We start from the raw sequence: 15,203 nt of genomic DNA on the forward strand, positions 1-15,203 counted from the left end.
AAATTTCATAGCAATGTGGCTGACAGTAATAGAAATGTTTGTTTACCTAGTTTCCTGAATCCGGGCACCATGTCAACAAATGTTGCAACGCCCTCACTGAGGGGCTGTGGCAAGTGGGCTCTGAAATGGTGTCCTAGGGTGAGCAGGTGGTGGGCCAGGTACATGCAGTTGTTGTGCTGAATGGCAGCTAGGTGGGGGAACTTGAGCAGGTTCTCCCTGAATGGAGTAGCAGAGAAACAAGAAAAAAAAACTTTTTACACCTTCAGGTGAAATGTGCTTGTTTGGTCTGCTATGCCATGTGATGGAAACATTCTTACTTGTGATATGTTGGTACAACATCATAGAACAGCTGGAAAATGTTTCTCACAGTGAAGAAGAGCTGCAATGCACTGAATAGAACAGAAAAATGTGTTACTTTTAACAACTCTTATTCGGCGCTGAAGCCTTGTGGGCATGAGTATGACAGATTTTTATTATCTATCTATTGTGTATGATGATGGCATTTGATGGCAATAGGCTGTTTAATTGACTGTAATTGTTTTTTATCTATTGCTGTTAATATGTAGGTCATTGCCCTACTCCTGACAGCAGACTGCAACTATACTGACTTAACTAGCTTCACAGTGTTTTAATGATAGCTCAACAGTGCTGTGAACCAAACACTCTTTGTAAGAACAAAACATTTATTAAATTAAATAATCATAAATCCTGCTAAATCATTACTGTCAGGGAAGTCTTGGTTTTTCTGTTGAACTATTACATTGTGCTGCCAGGCACATTAAACTTATACATAGGTCAGGACAATAGACAGTGAGGTCTTTGATCAATCTAACATACCATTGTGTGGAGCTTCCAACGGCCTCACACAGGGTGTTGAGTGTTAGCTCCATCAGCTGCTGCACGGACTCACTGATGCGACAGGCTGGTAGACAAAGACTCCATGCAGACAGCTGCTTTGTGTTCTCCATTATTATCTCGTTTGTGGTCTCTTGCTTCACCTTCACCTCTGAACTTGGAGCAGGCAGCTTGGGGAGATGCAGCTTGGAGTCTGGTGTGATCTAACGGAGGGAGATTGAAAACTAAATAAATAATTAAGGCATTTAGATATGAAGACAAATAAAAATCCACATCTGGAGATTTCGGGACAAACATCATGTAAAACTGGACATAGTGTAGTCTAGTACAATATTGTCAGATTTATAGAGTACCATTCTTTATGTGACAGAGTCAGAGAAATATTTATTTCAATTTCATTGTACTTTTTTACAGCCATGATCTAATGGTGCTGTTGTACTGGATATATCTATTCAGGTCTCAGGTCAGGTATTCTAGGGATGAAGCAAAATGATTAATCAAATATACATTTACATTCTGCTTACACTCTGCCTATTTCATGGTTCACTTTTACAAGTGAAACAAATGTCTTCTCCTTCAACTAGCAAATTTTTGTTATTAAAACTTTTTTTTTTTTTTTTACTGAAAAACAGCCAAACTTATGCATGCTTAATATTTCTTTATCCATTTTAGTTCATGGCAATTGAATCAATCACTAGTCTCCAGTATATTCATCCAGACACTTAGCCCAAGCTCACACGTACTTTGACAGTGTTGTGCATCTTGGAAGTCATGAGTTTGCGGGCTGCCACGATAACATCCTTGCACTTCTTGCTGGCAAAGTGACAGTTGACATCCCTGGCATATTTGAGTAGGTCTGTGGAATCACCCTGCAGATACTCCATCTCCTTCAGAGACTTCTCAAACTCCTCAGTTTCTTTGATCACCTTAAATATAGGTACAAGTATATAGACACTTCTGTTACACAGACTAAAATAACATCATAGAACAGCAAGACAAAGATACAATTGTGTCTGTGAGCCTTAAGAATTGCTCACAAAAGTGAACAGGTAACATATATTTTCTGTATGTGCTACAATATCCTTATACAATACAAACTGATGTTAGGTCCATACAGTGTTGTATTTCTCCAGCTGACTGCTGTTGGTGGGGATGGAATACAGCAGACACTCATGGATGATGCACTGGGAAATTTCCTCCCAAATCAGCTCCCCCAAGACAGCTGCAAGCTTTTTATCACCAATGGACACATCTGGAAAATAACATGTGTGATTTGCCTTTCACAAGCTCATCATGTAATACTTCACAAATAGAGAGTCTGAGTTAAGCATGGGGATTACATGTGATGGATGCTGTTTACATCTCATACTCAGACTATCACTACTTTGTAGTTCAAACTTGTCCACCTGCTGACTTTTTGGTTTCTACTGTTCGAATGGAATGCGAAACCTAAATTACACATAGACTCATGAATCATGAAGTCGGCATGTAAAACACAGTAACACTTAAAAACCTTAAAGCATGATATATCATTTCTATATGGGCCAGCAATACTGTACCTAGCAGGTGTGAGTGCAGTGTCTTGAGCACCAGGAGCAGTTTGCTGTAGACCTGTGAAGGAGTGGATCGCTCCTCGTGGCTCTCCTCCAAACACTGTAAGGCCAGGATAGTTCCCTCATCCTGCTGCTCTGTTACCCTCACTGACAGTGACGGGTACATCACCAACGGCTTCAACATGTTCTTCAACAGTACTTGACCTGAGTGACAGAAACAACGGAACATAAACTTGAACTGAGCAGGTTTTGAACTTGGATAGACTGTGCTTTAGGGCTAAATTGATAGATTATCCAGGCCCATATATCAGTTGATATTATCTTATTCCAGATACATCAGTATCAATGTAGATATGAGCTGATAAGTTACAAGAAGTTGCGGTGCAGAAATGCCAAAACTATGCTTAAAAAACAGTGTCTCTATTACATACTCCACCGGAAAGCACTGACTTGTTTATTTTTCAACTGCAAAATGTCCCAGACAGTACATACCGGATGTTGTAGTCTCTACTGTGCTGAGAATATCAAATTAACAGAAATAAAGTCTCTGGAAGCTATGAAATTACTTTTTTAGTTGATCGTTAAAGTACTGCATATTTAACAGCGATCGGTGTTGCTTGTTCTTACTGAAGAGTTTGATCTTGTGCTGAAGGTCTCCCTGGATGGCCAACGCTTGCAGGACACAGCACAACAAAGCAGGTGGATTCGGTTCACCATCCTTACTGCAAGGATGGCTCAGGTTCAGCTCCACCTTCAGGAAGGACTTCACACCTGCAGGCTCTGGTGGTACAAATCCAGCAGCTACTGCTAATGCAATTCATTCAGATATGTTTGCAGTCGTGTTTTCCAAAGTATGTTTTTGAAAGTCAAAGACCATCTTATAAAATGGAATTATACCTGACACACATAATGAAAAATTTCAACAACTTTTCTGAGGAAGTCTTACCCTTTGAGGATGGCAATCTCCAGATGACGAGGCGCTTCCATTCATCTCCTAGGTGGTAAATCAAGTTTTCTCTCTGCACTGTCAGCTCAGAGGTGAGAGTACTGAGCAGCGGCAGCTGGGAAGTCTTCCAGCCCTTCAATGAATCCACACTGGCTTTAGCCTGTAAAAATATATTACCCATCAATCAGCATGTTGAAATGCAATTAAGAAACAAGGTTACTTTAAATAGGCATGCATGTAAAATTTCATCATGTCATCAGAATTTCTCCTCTATCTTTATGACAGAACTTAGGGTGCTTATTTCAACTGTATAAATGTTTGTCCACACGGGAGGTGATTTGGCCATATTTTTCGGTTGTTACATTTGACTGAGACAGTGTTTTCACAGGATTGAATGGAAGGGTGTTGCTGGTGTCACTTCACAGGACACTAGAGATGTCACGAGAACCAATACTTTGGTACCGAGTAGATGCTAAAATTCTAAAAATGTGATGGTACTTACAGTAGATGCCCTATTTTCTGACAATATTTGGATTTAACTTTGTTTCGTCTGTCTAAATCATGCCTATGGCACACCAGCATGGCATCTTTTTCTTGTTATTGCTATTTTTCTGATATTCTCGTTACATTCACTAACAAGTTAAAGCCACTTTCCAGGCTCACTTGGGCTTTTGATAAGTAATTGTATCACAAAAAAATGCTAAGTAAGGTTTTTTCAGGTGTAAGACAGCCTGTATGAAGAAATTTACCATACACAGAGAAAGATAAGAGAAAGATTTTAGCTCAGTTTACGTCAATTTTCGATTAATTGCCCAGTCTTAGTTCAGAGTAGAGGTAAGTTGTGTGGACAAGATGTAAGCAGCTCTTACCCTTTTCAGCTGGTTGGCTGCATCAACATACTTCTTCTCCTGTAAAGCTTTGCTGAACTCCTCCATTGCATTGTGAAACTAAGCCCCACAAAAGAAATGACACCAAAAGAAACATTCAAACATGTAAATTATGGATGCGCAAAATACCACTTTTTCTCTGCTAATAAATTCTGAAAGCTAGACTTTTATTTAATGTATGGTAACACAAACACCCTATCTATTTGTTTTTTTCAGGACAACACAGATGGAAACTTTTAATATGAGTTACTTAAAGAAAGAGATTAAAATAATAATAAAAAATTAAATTAGAATCATTTTTTGTGTTTATAATGTCACATTTATCACTCATGATTTTAAAGATGTATGTCAGTTTTTCCATTTTATTTTTGTAAATAAATTTAGTTTGTTCATAAGGCATATCGACACTATTTACAGATCACTATTTATAACATTATATTTGACTTGACTTTGAATTGTACGTATTGTGTACCTCTTTTAGGTGTCCTAGCATTGTTATGATGATGGTATTTTTCTCCAGCTGCTGCTTCAGCTTTGCATACTCAGCCACAGCCACATGGATATTCTGCTGCACCTGTGTTCACATACACAAACAACAAACAGTTTAAAACTATGATACTGCTGTAGTAAATCCACCCCAAGAAAAACTATATAACTAAATATCACTTTAATTTAAAAACAGTTTATAAACAGTTTATAAACAGTTTTATACATACCTCATTCTCAATGCAGTTTTTAAGGACATCCATTTCTTTGGAGACATCATCAACCTGTACCATTAGGTCCTCAGATCCTTGAAGACTTGGTAAGAAGTCACCATACCTCTTATTTATCATGTCACATACTTCTTCCTATAAAAAAGTTTATTGGGAATTTGTCAGTTTGTTTGTTTGAAACTTTCTGCAGTTTGTGTACAATTAAGTGTGTGTTCAACTAATGTCCATTATCCTGAGTTGAAGCATGGCAAATTATAGCTGGTTCAGTCTATGGAGCAACAGTGTAAACATAATACAAACAATTGTTGAATAATAGCTTTAAAGATAAGTGCATTCAATCAAACATATTCCACTTGCTGTAAATCTTTACATTTAAGAGAATGTTGGTCATTTATGTTGTATTGTAATGACTGATAATTGATAGATTTTTAAAATTGGCAGTTTTCGGGTCGATCAGTCGTTTGAGCAATTCTACTGCTGTACACACATGAGCCTGTGTCCTCCAACCAATGCCTGACAGCATAAATAATTTTAGTAATCACGTTTCCCTTTTTGTTAATACAGCTAAGGAGAGGGCCGTTTTTAACTAGTGGATGCACGCTAATTCTTCTAATGTAAAGCTACTTTCTTAATGTTTCAAATGTGCCCTCATGTGTAATGTTTGTATATAATGGAGCCACGTAGCTAGTTAGATGGCACAACAAACAGCTAACAGTCTTGCTAACGAAAATGCACTAAACTCGCTTTAAACTAGCTGGAGAGATCGCTTTGTATTAGCTAATCACGTCGCTCACGTTCATTTACAGATGAATGTTATTTCAGAGAAAACCGTAAAAATCTAGCCAATGTCAGTCAGAGGATGAGCCAAGTTTCATATGTCAATGTTAGCGCTAACAGCTAACGCTAGTTCAAACTTTACTCTGTGCAGCTACTGCTATGCTAGCTAACGAATTACCTTTGTGTCTTCCACCTTGCGCGACATTTTGCTTATTTTACTGGATAGATCCTCTTTCTCCAGTTTGCCAGAGCTGGCGAGTACTTCAGTCACAAACGACGCCATACTTTAGCAATGTTTTAATATTTTTTCAAAAGTGTGACAGGTCAGCACAACAACTCAGGACCCGCCAGGTGGTGTGATTGGTTACGAGATGTTGGCCACTGGATCCTCCTCCTCCTTGACTTCTTCGTCGTTTTTATTGGATGACAAATTGCCATCATTACCGCCCCAGATGTTAGAAGCGTGTATAATCTGCCAGATGGTGATTTCATCTTATCTCATGCAAAAAAGTATAACAAGAAAACTGGGACAGTAATGAAACAATAAGGCAAATATGTAAGGTAAAAAGCATGTTGTGCAGGTGCTGAAAGAATACAGGACAGAAAGGGAAAAAGAAAACATTATTACCTGTATGGACATAAATGACCAGTGGTGGAAGAAGCATGTTTCACCAGTGTTGTGGAAACCCATTCCAGGGAAAAGAAACATAACTTAAATTAAATAAAGTAAGTAAAGAAATTAAAAAGAAAAAAAATACATTATTATCTTTTCCAATTATGACTTTGGCCAAATAAGTATCTTGTAACTATGACTCAAGGAGATGACTTCAGATTGCGTTTTTAATGTTCAAAACATAAAGATTTTTTATTTACTACAATATAGACAGGTAAAGATATCAAATTCACACATTTGAGAAGCTGGAGTCATCAAATGTTTGCCATTTTTGATTGGGAAATTGACTGAGCAGTGTAATCACAAATATGTTATTGGACAGAATTACTGGGTGTGTGTGGAAAACATAACATTACAATAGACTGTCTTACTGGGAGGTATTTGATTAGTTAACTATATAGAAACAGCATTAGCAGAGTTGATCTTTGTGCTCTGTGGTTTCCCGTCAAACTACTGCTCCATTTACCACTCCAGCTCAGTAGGTGGCAGGTCTGCCCCTGAAAAACAAAAGAAGAAGAACTACCATTATCTCTATGGCAACGATAACTATCCATTTGCCGTGCCTTTTGCTTGACTGTTAGCTTGTTAGCTTCTCATTGTTGCTTTAACCTACAACATTAACATTAACTTTACATTTGTAAACACTGTGGGCTAGCAAACTGCATGTTGTTGTGAGTACGTAAAAGAAGAAGCTAATAAAACTAGCTGTGTGCCAGCTCTAGCTAACCTCAAACCAACAGCGTTTTATGTTTACGTGCTAAGCGTTAATGGCAGAATGTTGGAACACAGATACCGGAGAAGCTGTGTATCGATCCCGGGATGCTGTCAAAAACTTGAGAATAAAGTAAGTAGCTAAAGGTAACATTAGCATTTAGCCTAGCTACAAAACTCCAGTATGCTAACATTACTCAGAAGGATGGGCGCAGAACGCGTTATTTCAACACGGTATCTAATTGTTTCCTCACTTCAGGGTGCATATACAGAGGGTGACCTCCACAGCAGCCCTCTCCCAGCACCTCCAGCAGGAAGTTCTGTCCCAGCAAGACAGAGGAGCCATTGAACTGGAAACCCTCACCTCACAAGGCCAGACAGGTAATATTACTTCTACTGCTGGGAGATGGATGGACCGTAATGATTATTTCCACTGGAACAATACTATTGGACAGTTTCACGTTTGCCCATAATCCACAAATTGTTTTTCTAAATGTACTGTACTCCTGTGTTGCACGTGTTAGCATTTGATCTTAAGTAAATATTGTAATTTTCCTGCTTGACTTTCAAACTGGTCAGGACTTGATGACTAAATGTCAGGTGAGAGAGCCATGACCAAATCAGTAGGCACTCCACTGGTAACTAACAGCAAGTAGTGATCAGTTTCAAAGAAGTTGCAGCTTTTACTCAAAGCACAGTATGTCTTGGCTGTGGGAATTATGGACTCCTTGGGCTGTTTTTGGTGGAGAATCTGAGATCAGATACGAGTTGTGGTCATGAGAAAGAGGTAAAATCGACCTTGAAATATTTCTCCTGTTAAATATGAATATCTAACATGGAGTTATGTTACATTGTCTTTATTTTGTCAGGTGGTCACAGAAAGTAAAATATACTATGACACTAGAATGGGTACAAGAATCTAACAGACATGTATAACTTGTATTTATAAATGCATACATATTTTATGGTGGATTTTTCCTTCCAAGCATATTTTAGTAACTTGATATTTCTGTTACTGTCTCACCAGGTAATAATGAGGAGGAACTGGTGGTGGGCTGGCAGGAGAAACTCTTCAGTCAGGTAGGACTTTATGCCTTTAGTTTCCTCAACCCACAGCAAATTGTAATGGTCACCTTCATGTAGCTCAAAGTGGTTTAGATTAAAAAGAAAACAACTATTACGGCCAAGAGTTAAAGCATTTTTTTGCCAATTGTAGTTTACTTTACCTTGCTAAAATCTAGATTTATTTCTGTGTGTTCTGTTTGTGTACACCACCTCCTCCACCTCCTTGCCATCATGTCTCTCTGTCTGTGGTTCTAGTATGAGATGGAGTTGTTCCAGAATGAGTCAGCATGTCAGACCCCACTGGACCGGCAGTACCACACAGAAGTCAAGGCCCTGAACAGGGCAAAGGGCAAACGAAATCAAAGGATTTTTACATATACTGATCATGACCGCTACACCAACTGTCTTCCACTCCACCAACTGGTAGGTTGTGCTGCATCCTACATCACACTGTCTACCAATAATTCACACAGCATTATAGTTTCATATACAAAAAGATAAAAGTCAAGCTCAAAAGGGATCCACTACAGACACAGTGATTAAGCAAATTTCTTGGGGTGTCAACCTAATCTGTCTTTGGTTTCTTAATCCAAAACCACTTTGTAGAGATGAGAGACATTTCCTGAAGGCATTGACAAACAGATTCAATTTTATTCTGTTGGGTGTTCTGTCATTTAAGTCTGCATCTTTGAATTTGTGACAGCTATAGCTTTTATGGTAAGTTTACCTTCTCTGACTACTTGGTGTGAACCCGACTTCTCTCGATACTTCAGTGTAAGTGCTGTAACTACAAGAGGAAACAGTTTTTCTCATATTGTATTGCACAACATAGTCTTTCTATGTGAAAATTATTGTGAAACCACAAATTCTACAGTTATTGTCTGCTACTGTGTTTGTGAGTAGATTTTGTTTTTGATCCTGAAAGCAGCACTCCACTGACTTATTGACCACAACCAAATCCAGCCCCACCTTCCTGGCTGTAAGGATGGCCAGCATAAGACACAGGCGGCAGGACAGACGCACCATGTAGGTGAAACACCAGCTCACTCATTTTAATGGACTGATAACTTCTTCTGTCTTCCATTGTATTCTGTTTACCAGTTTATGAAACTTTAAGAAACTTTCATCTAAATGATGCTTATTAATACTCAAAGATGGGACTTGTAATTTTTAATGTTATGAACAGTCATGTAATATGATGGTCTGGTGTATTTTGCAGGGACTGTAATATCCCAAAGTCAAAAATCATCAACTGGGAGCCCACAGAGGAGTTTGTGAAAAGCAGTCATGTGGTGAATAATGCTATGCAGACCATGCACATCATGGCAGACCTGGGCTCCCCTGGAAGGTCAGACCCTAACCACGAAGACCCAGTTTCTGTTCAGTTCAGTCTTTATTTCTGCCCATGCGAATTGATGTTGTGGATGTTGTATGGTTCAGTGGTAATTTTCTCACCATGTATTTGCTCTCAGGCTGGGCCAGAAGGAAAATGAATGTTTGCTGGTAACCATAACATCAGATGGCAGCGGAACAGTTGTTGTAAAACCTGACTTCAACAAAGGCAAAGAGCCTTACAGGCAAGTTCAAAACATGCAACAGCATTGACTGATATTGTGTCATATTGACATGTTTAAAAACAAGTGTATGACCTATATGAAATTTTTAATGTCAAAGCTGTACTATGCCAGATTAGCAGCTAAAAGTCCACCCCTTTGGTCCAGACTGAAATATACCAACAAATACTGGATGGATTGTGTGGAAACAAAGAAAGCAAAGCTATCTTTATCATTTAATATAAAATATATGATATTTGATTAATCAAAAGAAAACCAATATGGTGTGTGTGCTGTTGAGCAGGATTTTAACAGAGGGGGAAAAGAGAGAAGTTTGGCGTCTTACTCTGGAGAATGTATCCACGTCCATGAAAACAGAGGAAAAGGACAGGGAGCAGAACATGTACAAAGATGTGAGTTCATCTTCATCACCTTTTCATCAGAACCAGAGAAGAATTGTAGAGTATAGCTTTAAATGATCATGTTCATATTATTGATTATGGAGTCAAATGATACATATATTATGACATGAGCACATCAACTTTTCAATGTTTCTAGCTGTATGTAAGGCACAAGGAGTACCTTAATAGCCTCGTTGGACAAGACTTTGAAATGGTAAGTCATTTAAAAGGAAAATGCCCAGTATTATTATTATTATTATTATTATTATTATTATTATTATTATTAAATCCTTTATTTAAACATGAAGTTGCATTGAGAACTGAAACTGAAATCCTCACATTTGAGATGCTCTAACCAACAAATGTTTGGTGTTTTTGCTTGAAAAAGACTAATCAAGTATTAACGGTAGATTAACAACTGGCCTTGAGAAGGCTTTTGTACTAACCAGATGTCTCTGCTCTAGCCTCCTGTGGGTATTCTGCGTTACCTGATGAATGGAGAGATAGGTGAGTAGGAAGGCTATGCTCACAGTTCACCTTTCTAAATTAGCAGGCAATTAAATCTCATTCTTCTTTCTACCCAGTCTCAGCTAAAGGTTTTGAATATGATAACTTATACATCCACTTCTTCATGGAGCTGCCCAACAGTGAGTCATATACAGTATATAGCACTATTTACATTGTGATACTTAGGTGTTGTTGAGACCTTTTAAGTCAGCTAAAGTAAATTCAGTTTACCACTTCAACTTGTATTATTTTTGTTTTAAGATTGGTCCAGCTTGCCATTCCAGTCTCTCTCAGGGGTTACCCAGACCTGCCGAACCAAAACATTAGGGAAGGTGTGTATACTGTAAACGAAAATGGTGAACAACCTCAGAGCATGTCTACTGAGATTTGTCAAACCATCAACATTCTCTCTGCCGACAGGAAAACGTAGCTTTCTTCAGTTACCCCTTCAACTTTGAGGCTTTCTACATGTGCGAAAAAGAGAGTGAGGGTTAGTATCAGCTATTGTATGTTGTGTTTAAATTATTTATACGTGTTTTATGCATGTAAAATGCTAGTGAATTTGTTTATTTGAATGATATGTAGCAACATTTGAAAGATTAGACTGATACATGAGTTTTCTCCGTATTTCAGAATCAGTTCCCCAGTGGCCAGTGCTCTACTTCAAGGTTCTTTCCCTGGACACCTGGCAACGCTATCGAACTGAAGGCTATGGCTATCTGCTTTTTCCTGCCATACCTGGTATGATGTGTATATTGAAGCTGTGCGATTAAAATTAGGGCTGCAGTGAACAATTATTTTCATTATCAATTAATCTTTTTTTTCTAGAAAATATTGAAAAAGTCCCATTATTATATTATTATTATATTATATATAATATTTGGCATTTTTGCTTAAAAACATTTAAATTAATGATTACTCAATTATCAAAGTAGCTGCAATTAATTGTCCATCAATTGACTTCTCAATTAATCACTCAGTTGTTTCAGTTTACAAGATATTCTTTTCCATTCTAAATTTGGATTTTTATTTATTTATTTTTTTAATTTTTTTAAGAAGACATTTGTGTCACTGAAAGAAATTGTATATCTTTACAGTTTCTTTCAGTGACACAAGTGTTTCCTGTTGAGATTAGAAATGTAGATGCCGAACTAATGACTAATTTACTTACAAAGCAAAGTATTTACATGTTTCATAAATTGTGTGTGTGTGTGTGTGTGTGTGTGTGTGTATGTGTGTGTGTGTGTATGTGTGTGTGTGTTTATATACCAGGTAAACATATAATAACATGTAATACGTGGAGACCTCTTCAGACGGGGACAGTGTCTGCACTAAGACGCTTCTTTATTGGAGGTTCTCCGGAGCTTGAAGACCAAAGCTACGTTCGAATTCCAGGGACGTTCAAGGTAGGCTCAAAACTGCGTGCAAGCTTTCAAGGGATGATGTGTGAATATGTACAATTTAACCTCATCATTTTCATTTTTTCCTTTTCTGAGTTTGAGTAAATAGGGTCACCCGGTGGTGAGGACACTTCTGAATACACTTCCAGTAGTAGAAAGTGAAGACAAAAATAGTAGAAAACATAAAGAAAGCTGGAGATTCTGCTGCAGTTGATTATTCTGAACCTGGAACCTGTACTGTTTATTTACATGTTAAGTCAATAATGACACTGAAAAAAGTTTATTTATTTTAATAATTTTGTACCTCTCTTTGTACCTCTATATGTGTCTAGGGAGACAGACTGAGTCGCTTTGGCTTTTGCACTGAAACCACAGGAAGTGTCACCTTTAATCTGCACTGCATCCAGCAAGCCAGGTAAGTCATGATCAAATTAACCCAGCATTGAAAGGAAAAAACACTACATTTCTGAGGTTGGTGTGCTCTGGATATGCATGGTGAAGATTTATTATTGAGTCCTATAGCCAATTGTATATATTATTTTCACTGCAACAGTTAATCTACAATATCCCACAACTCTCCAGCACCACAGTGAATTAGTAAGGAAGTAGCTATGTATATCATCAACATCATTCAGTGAACTTACCCAACCAGAACAACATACTGTACACTGTTATAATTTTTCCCATGGTGCAAGATGTAAACATCAGAAGCCAAATTCAGGTCATTAAGAGTTTCGCTAGATCAGGTGAAACTCTTCTCTTGAATTGAAACTCTTGAATTATTCAGCTTTTGAGGAAATGCATATCTTAGTTTTGAACCTAGCAGTCAAACCACTGTCTTACTACATTTCTTACAAACTTTGTCCACATTGGGCTCATATGGCCATCTGTTAATATAGAAGATAATGCATTTAATATCAAAAGTCAGCTAAATATGTCATAATTTATCATCATTTCCTGTCCTGTAGCTTAATGTGTGGTTTATTGTATCCATGTTGTGTATGCGTCAGGTCATTTGTTGATGCCACCATGTTGAAGAAAAGGAGGCAGAAAGTTTTTGACCAGTTGGGAGGATTTAGTCAACAAGGAGCTGTCTGCACCATCCTTGGTAAAGACATTTACTCAGAACTACTTCATGTACCTCAAGTTCTGGAGATGTACAGAAATATTTGAGTATATATAGTTTACCAAGTATTTTTTTTCTCTGTCAGAGGCCTTCCAAAGGGCCAGGAGGAAGATGCAAGAGGCCAGAGAAAGTCTTCCCAGAGATCTAATCAACACCACATCCCAACTCCAAATCGAATCCTCTGCATAGGCGTGAAAAACATTGTTGGACTGTTTATCAAATGTTTTAAGTGCCTGAATGGCGTACACATACTAATGTGATGTTTAGAATCAAGGTGAGATTAGCCGCAAGTAAGAATTGCCATTTCAAATATTACAACAATTTTTATATTTCCTGATAATGTAGGGCGATGATGTGTTGTAACAAGTCAGAGAAAAGAAAATAGTGTACGATTGCTATTTATTCTTTGTAAAAACTAACATGTCAGGAGGGGTAAAAATTGGGGTACAATATGGATTTACATGGTTATGATATGGTGAAGGAGCACACGTATGATCACAAACTGTATTCTATGTACAGACTATTGAATAGTCGCAGACAGGAAATGGGAGGCAGAGAGAGGGGGAATGACATGCAGCAAAGGGCCGTTCGATGTAGGACTCGAACCGGGGCCTCTGCATATGGGGCAGATGCTCAACCAACTGAGCTACTTGACGCCCCAAGACAGTGAGTCTTGTGAAAACTGATGTAACAGACAGTAAGATAGTTTTTTTTAAATTTGAATTGTATATTTTCCATAGTTTATTTCAAACATGTAACAAGTATTACAATTGTTGTAATATAGATTTTTTATATCAACTGTTATTGTGTATTTTTGCCCTTATGATTATAGCCGCTGTCATTCAGGTTTTGCACAAACTTATACTTGGACTATATGTTTTTTATAAGGTAGTTAAGTTCCATATAAGTTTTGTGTACGTAAACTACTGGTGTGTGGCATGAATGGCATTGGAAGTAAGTAAGGGCTATTGTGGTTCAAAAGGGTTCTGCTCCGTTCTCAATAATTGTGAGTATTTGATGTTGTATGGAGCATCATTCAAGTTTTTCACTGTTTGGAGTCAAATACTACCAGAACAGTCAACATCTTCTTTGCTCAGTCTACCATTCAATACAAAAGCTACAACTCAAACAAAAAAGAACAGCAGATTGACATTTAGAACACATACTTTTCAAAGGATGAACTAGCTGCAAAGTGTCACATGTTGCAGTTCTGACATGTTCGTGTAACACAAAAGACATCGTATGCACAAAATGCACTTTGTGGCTCTAAATGTTACATTATATGCCATGAAATACAGAAAATAAAATTTACTTGGGCTATTATGTATTGTATGACTGTACTGATTACAGCAAAAAGATTTTATAGACTTGATGTGACAATTTGTCACAAACAAGTCATACCATGAAATATGTTTTGACCCAGTGACTGCACAGTTGTGCTATTTAATCTAGCTGAAAATCACACGAATGTGAAGTTCTCCATCACTGTAAATCACCTTGATCTATGCCACTCAAAGGAATGACTTTTACTGAAGGGAACCCAGGAAAGCTCTGCTAAGGACATTACTGTTAATCCAACCATGACATTTATCTGACAGCTATAGATATGAGTTGCTTTGTAGATTTGGATTTTACATACAAAACATACTGTATGATCAGTTTATATATGATGCATTAAATTACCCAACACTACACAAGTAGTCAATATTATCTCCATCACGACCTACTACAACATTTACAAGTTGTGTACATGTTAATAAGTCAATAATAATAGTCTAATGATATAATACAGTCACTTCAGGATATAATATTATCACACTCCAAAGCAGCGATTCTGTACAATGAGTACTTTTAGTTTGAAGACTTTAAATGAGTACTGCTGATAATACTCGCATGCCTGGTTTCCACGCTGACAGTCAGGACATCATTGAGATCCCAACCGAACCTTTCCTCACGTGCTATATTCATAACTATGGGAAATTGCAGTACCATGACCAGTCACGCCCGAGATCCATTGAATAGCCTATACATTT

General features: G+C 37.7%; 2 protein-coding genes across 3 annotated transcripts; one reads left to right on the forward strand and one right to left on the reverse strand.

Annotated features, from left to right (window-relative positions):
- Positions 1-5: 5 nt before the first annotated feature.
- zw10 (zw10 kinetochore protein) lies at positions 6-6,099 on the reverse strand. The gene is made up of 12 exons (XM_023421498.1): positions 5,913-6,099; positions 4,958-5,092; positions 4,714-4,815; positions 4,224-4,301; positions 3,355-3,514; positions 3,036-3,188; positions 2,415-2,612; positions 1,971-2,107; positions 1,599-1,781; positions 838-1,058; positions 318-389; positions 6-216 (listed from the first exon to the last, which is right to left on the reverse strand). The coding sequence occupies exons 1-12, from the start codon at positions 6,015-6,017 to the stop codon at positions 6-8; spliced, it is 1,755 nt and encodes a 584-aa protein (XP_023277266.1). The 5' UTR covers positions 6,018-6,099.
- Positions 6,100-6,893: 794 nt separating this feature from the next.
- On the forward strand, positions 6,894-14,493 carry mks1 (MKS transition zone complex subunit 1). Of its 2 annotated transcripts, none has more exons than XM_023421372.2 (18): positions 6,894-7,251; positions 7,378-7,499; positions 8,146-8,198; positions 8,439-8,606; positions 9,112-9,209; positions 9,403-9,531; positions 9,656-9,760; positions 10,041-10,149; positions 10,295-10,351; positions 10,602-10,644; positions 10,722-10,784; positions 10,906-10,976; positions 11,065-11,134; positions 11,278-11,385; positions 11,917-12,050; positions 12,377-12,459; positions 13,055-13,152; positions 13,256-14,493. In XM_023421372.2, the coding sequence occupies exons 1-18, from the start codon at positions 7,175-7,177 to the stop codon at positions 13,357-13,359; spliced, it is 1,692 nt and encodes a 563-aa protein (XP_023277140.1). In that variant the 5' UTR covers positions 6,894-7,174; the 3' UTR covers positions 13,360-14,493. The 2 variants fall into 2 exon arrangements, with proteins under 2 accessions (XP_023277140.1, XP_023277139.1); XM_023421371.2 differs by having other exon boundaries at positions 6,899-7,251; positions 9,109-9,209.
- Positions 14,494-15,203: the final 710 nt, after the last annotated feature.

This window comes from Seriola lalandi, unplaced genomic scaffold (assembly GCF_002814215.2).
Source record: "Seriola lalandi dorsalis isolate HSWRI2012SDOR001 ecotype SW California unplaced genomic scaffold, Sedor1 jcf7180002054672, whole genome shotgun sequence".
Classification (NCBI taxonomy): domain Eukaryota; kingdom Metazoa; phylum Chordata; class Actinopteri; order Carangiformes; family Carangidae; genus Seriola; species Seriola lalandi.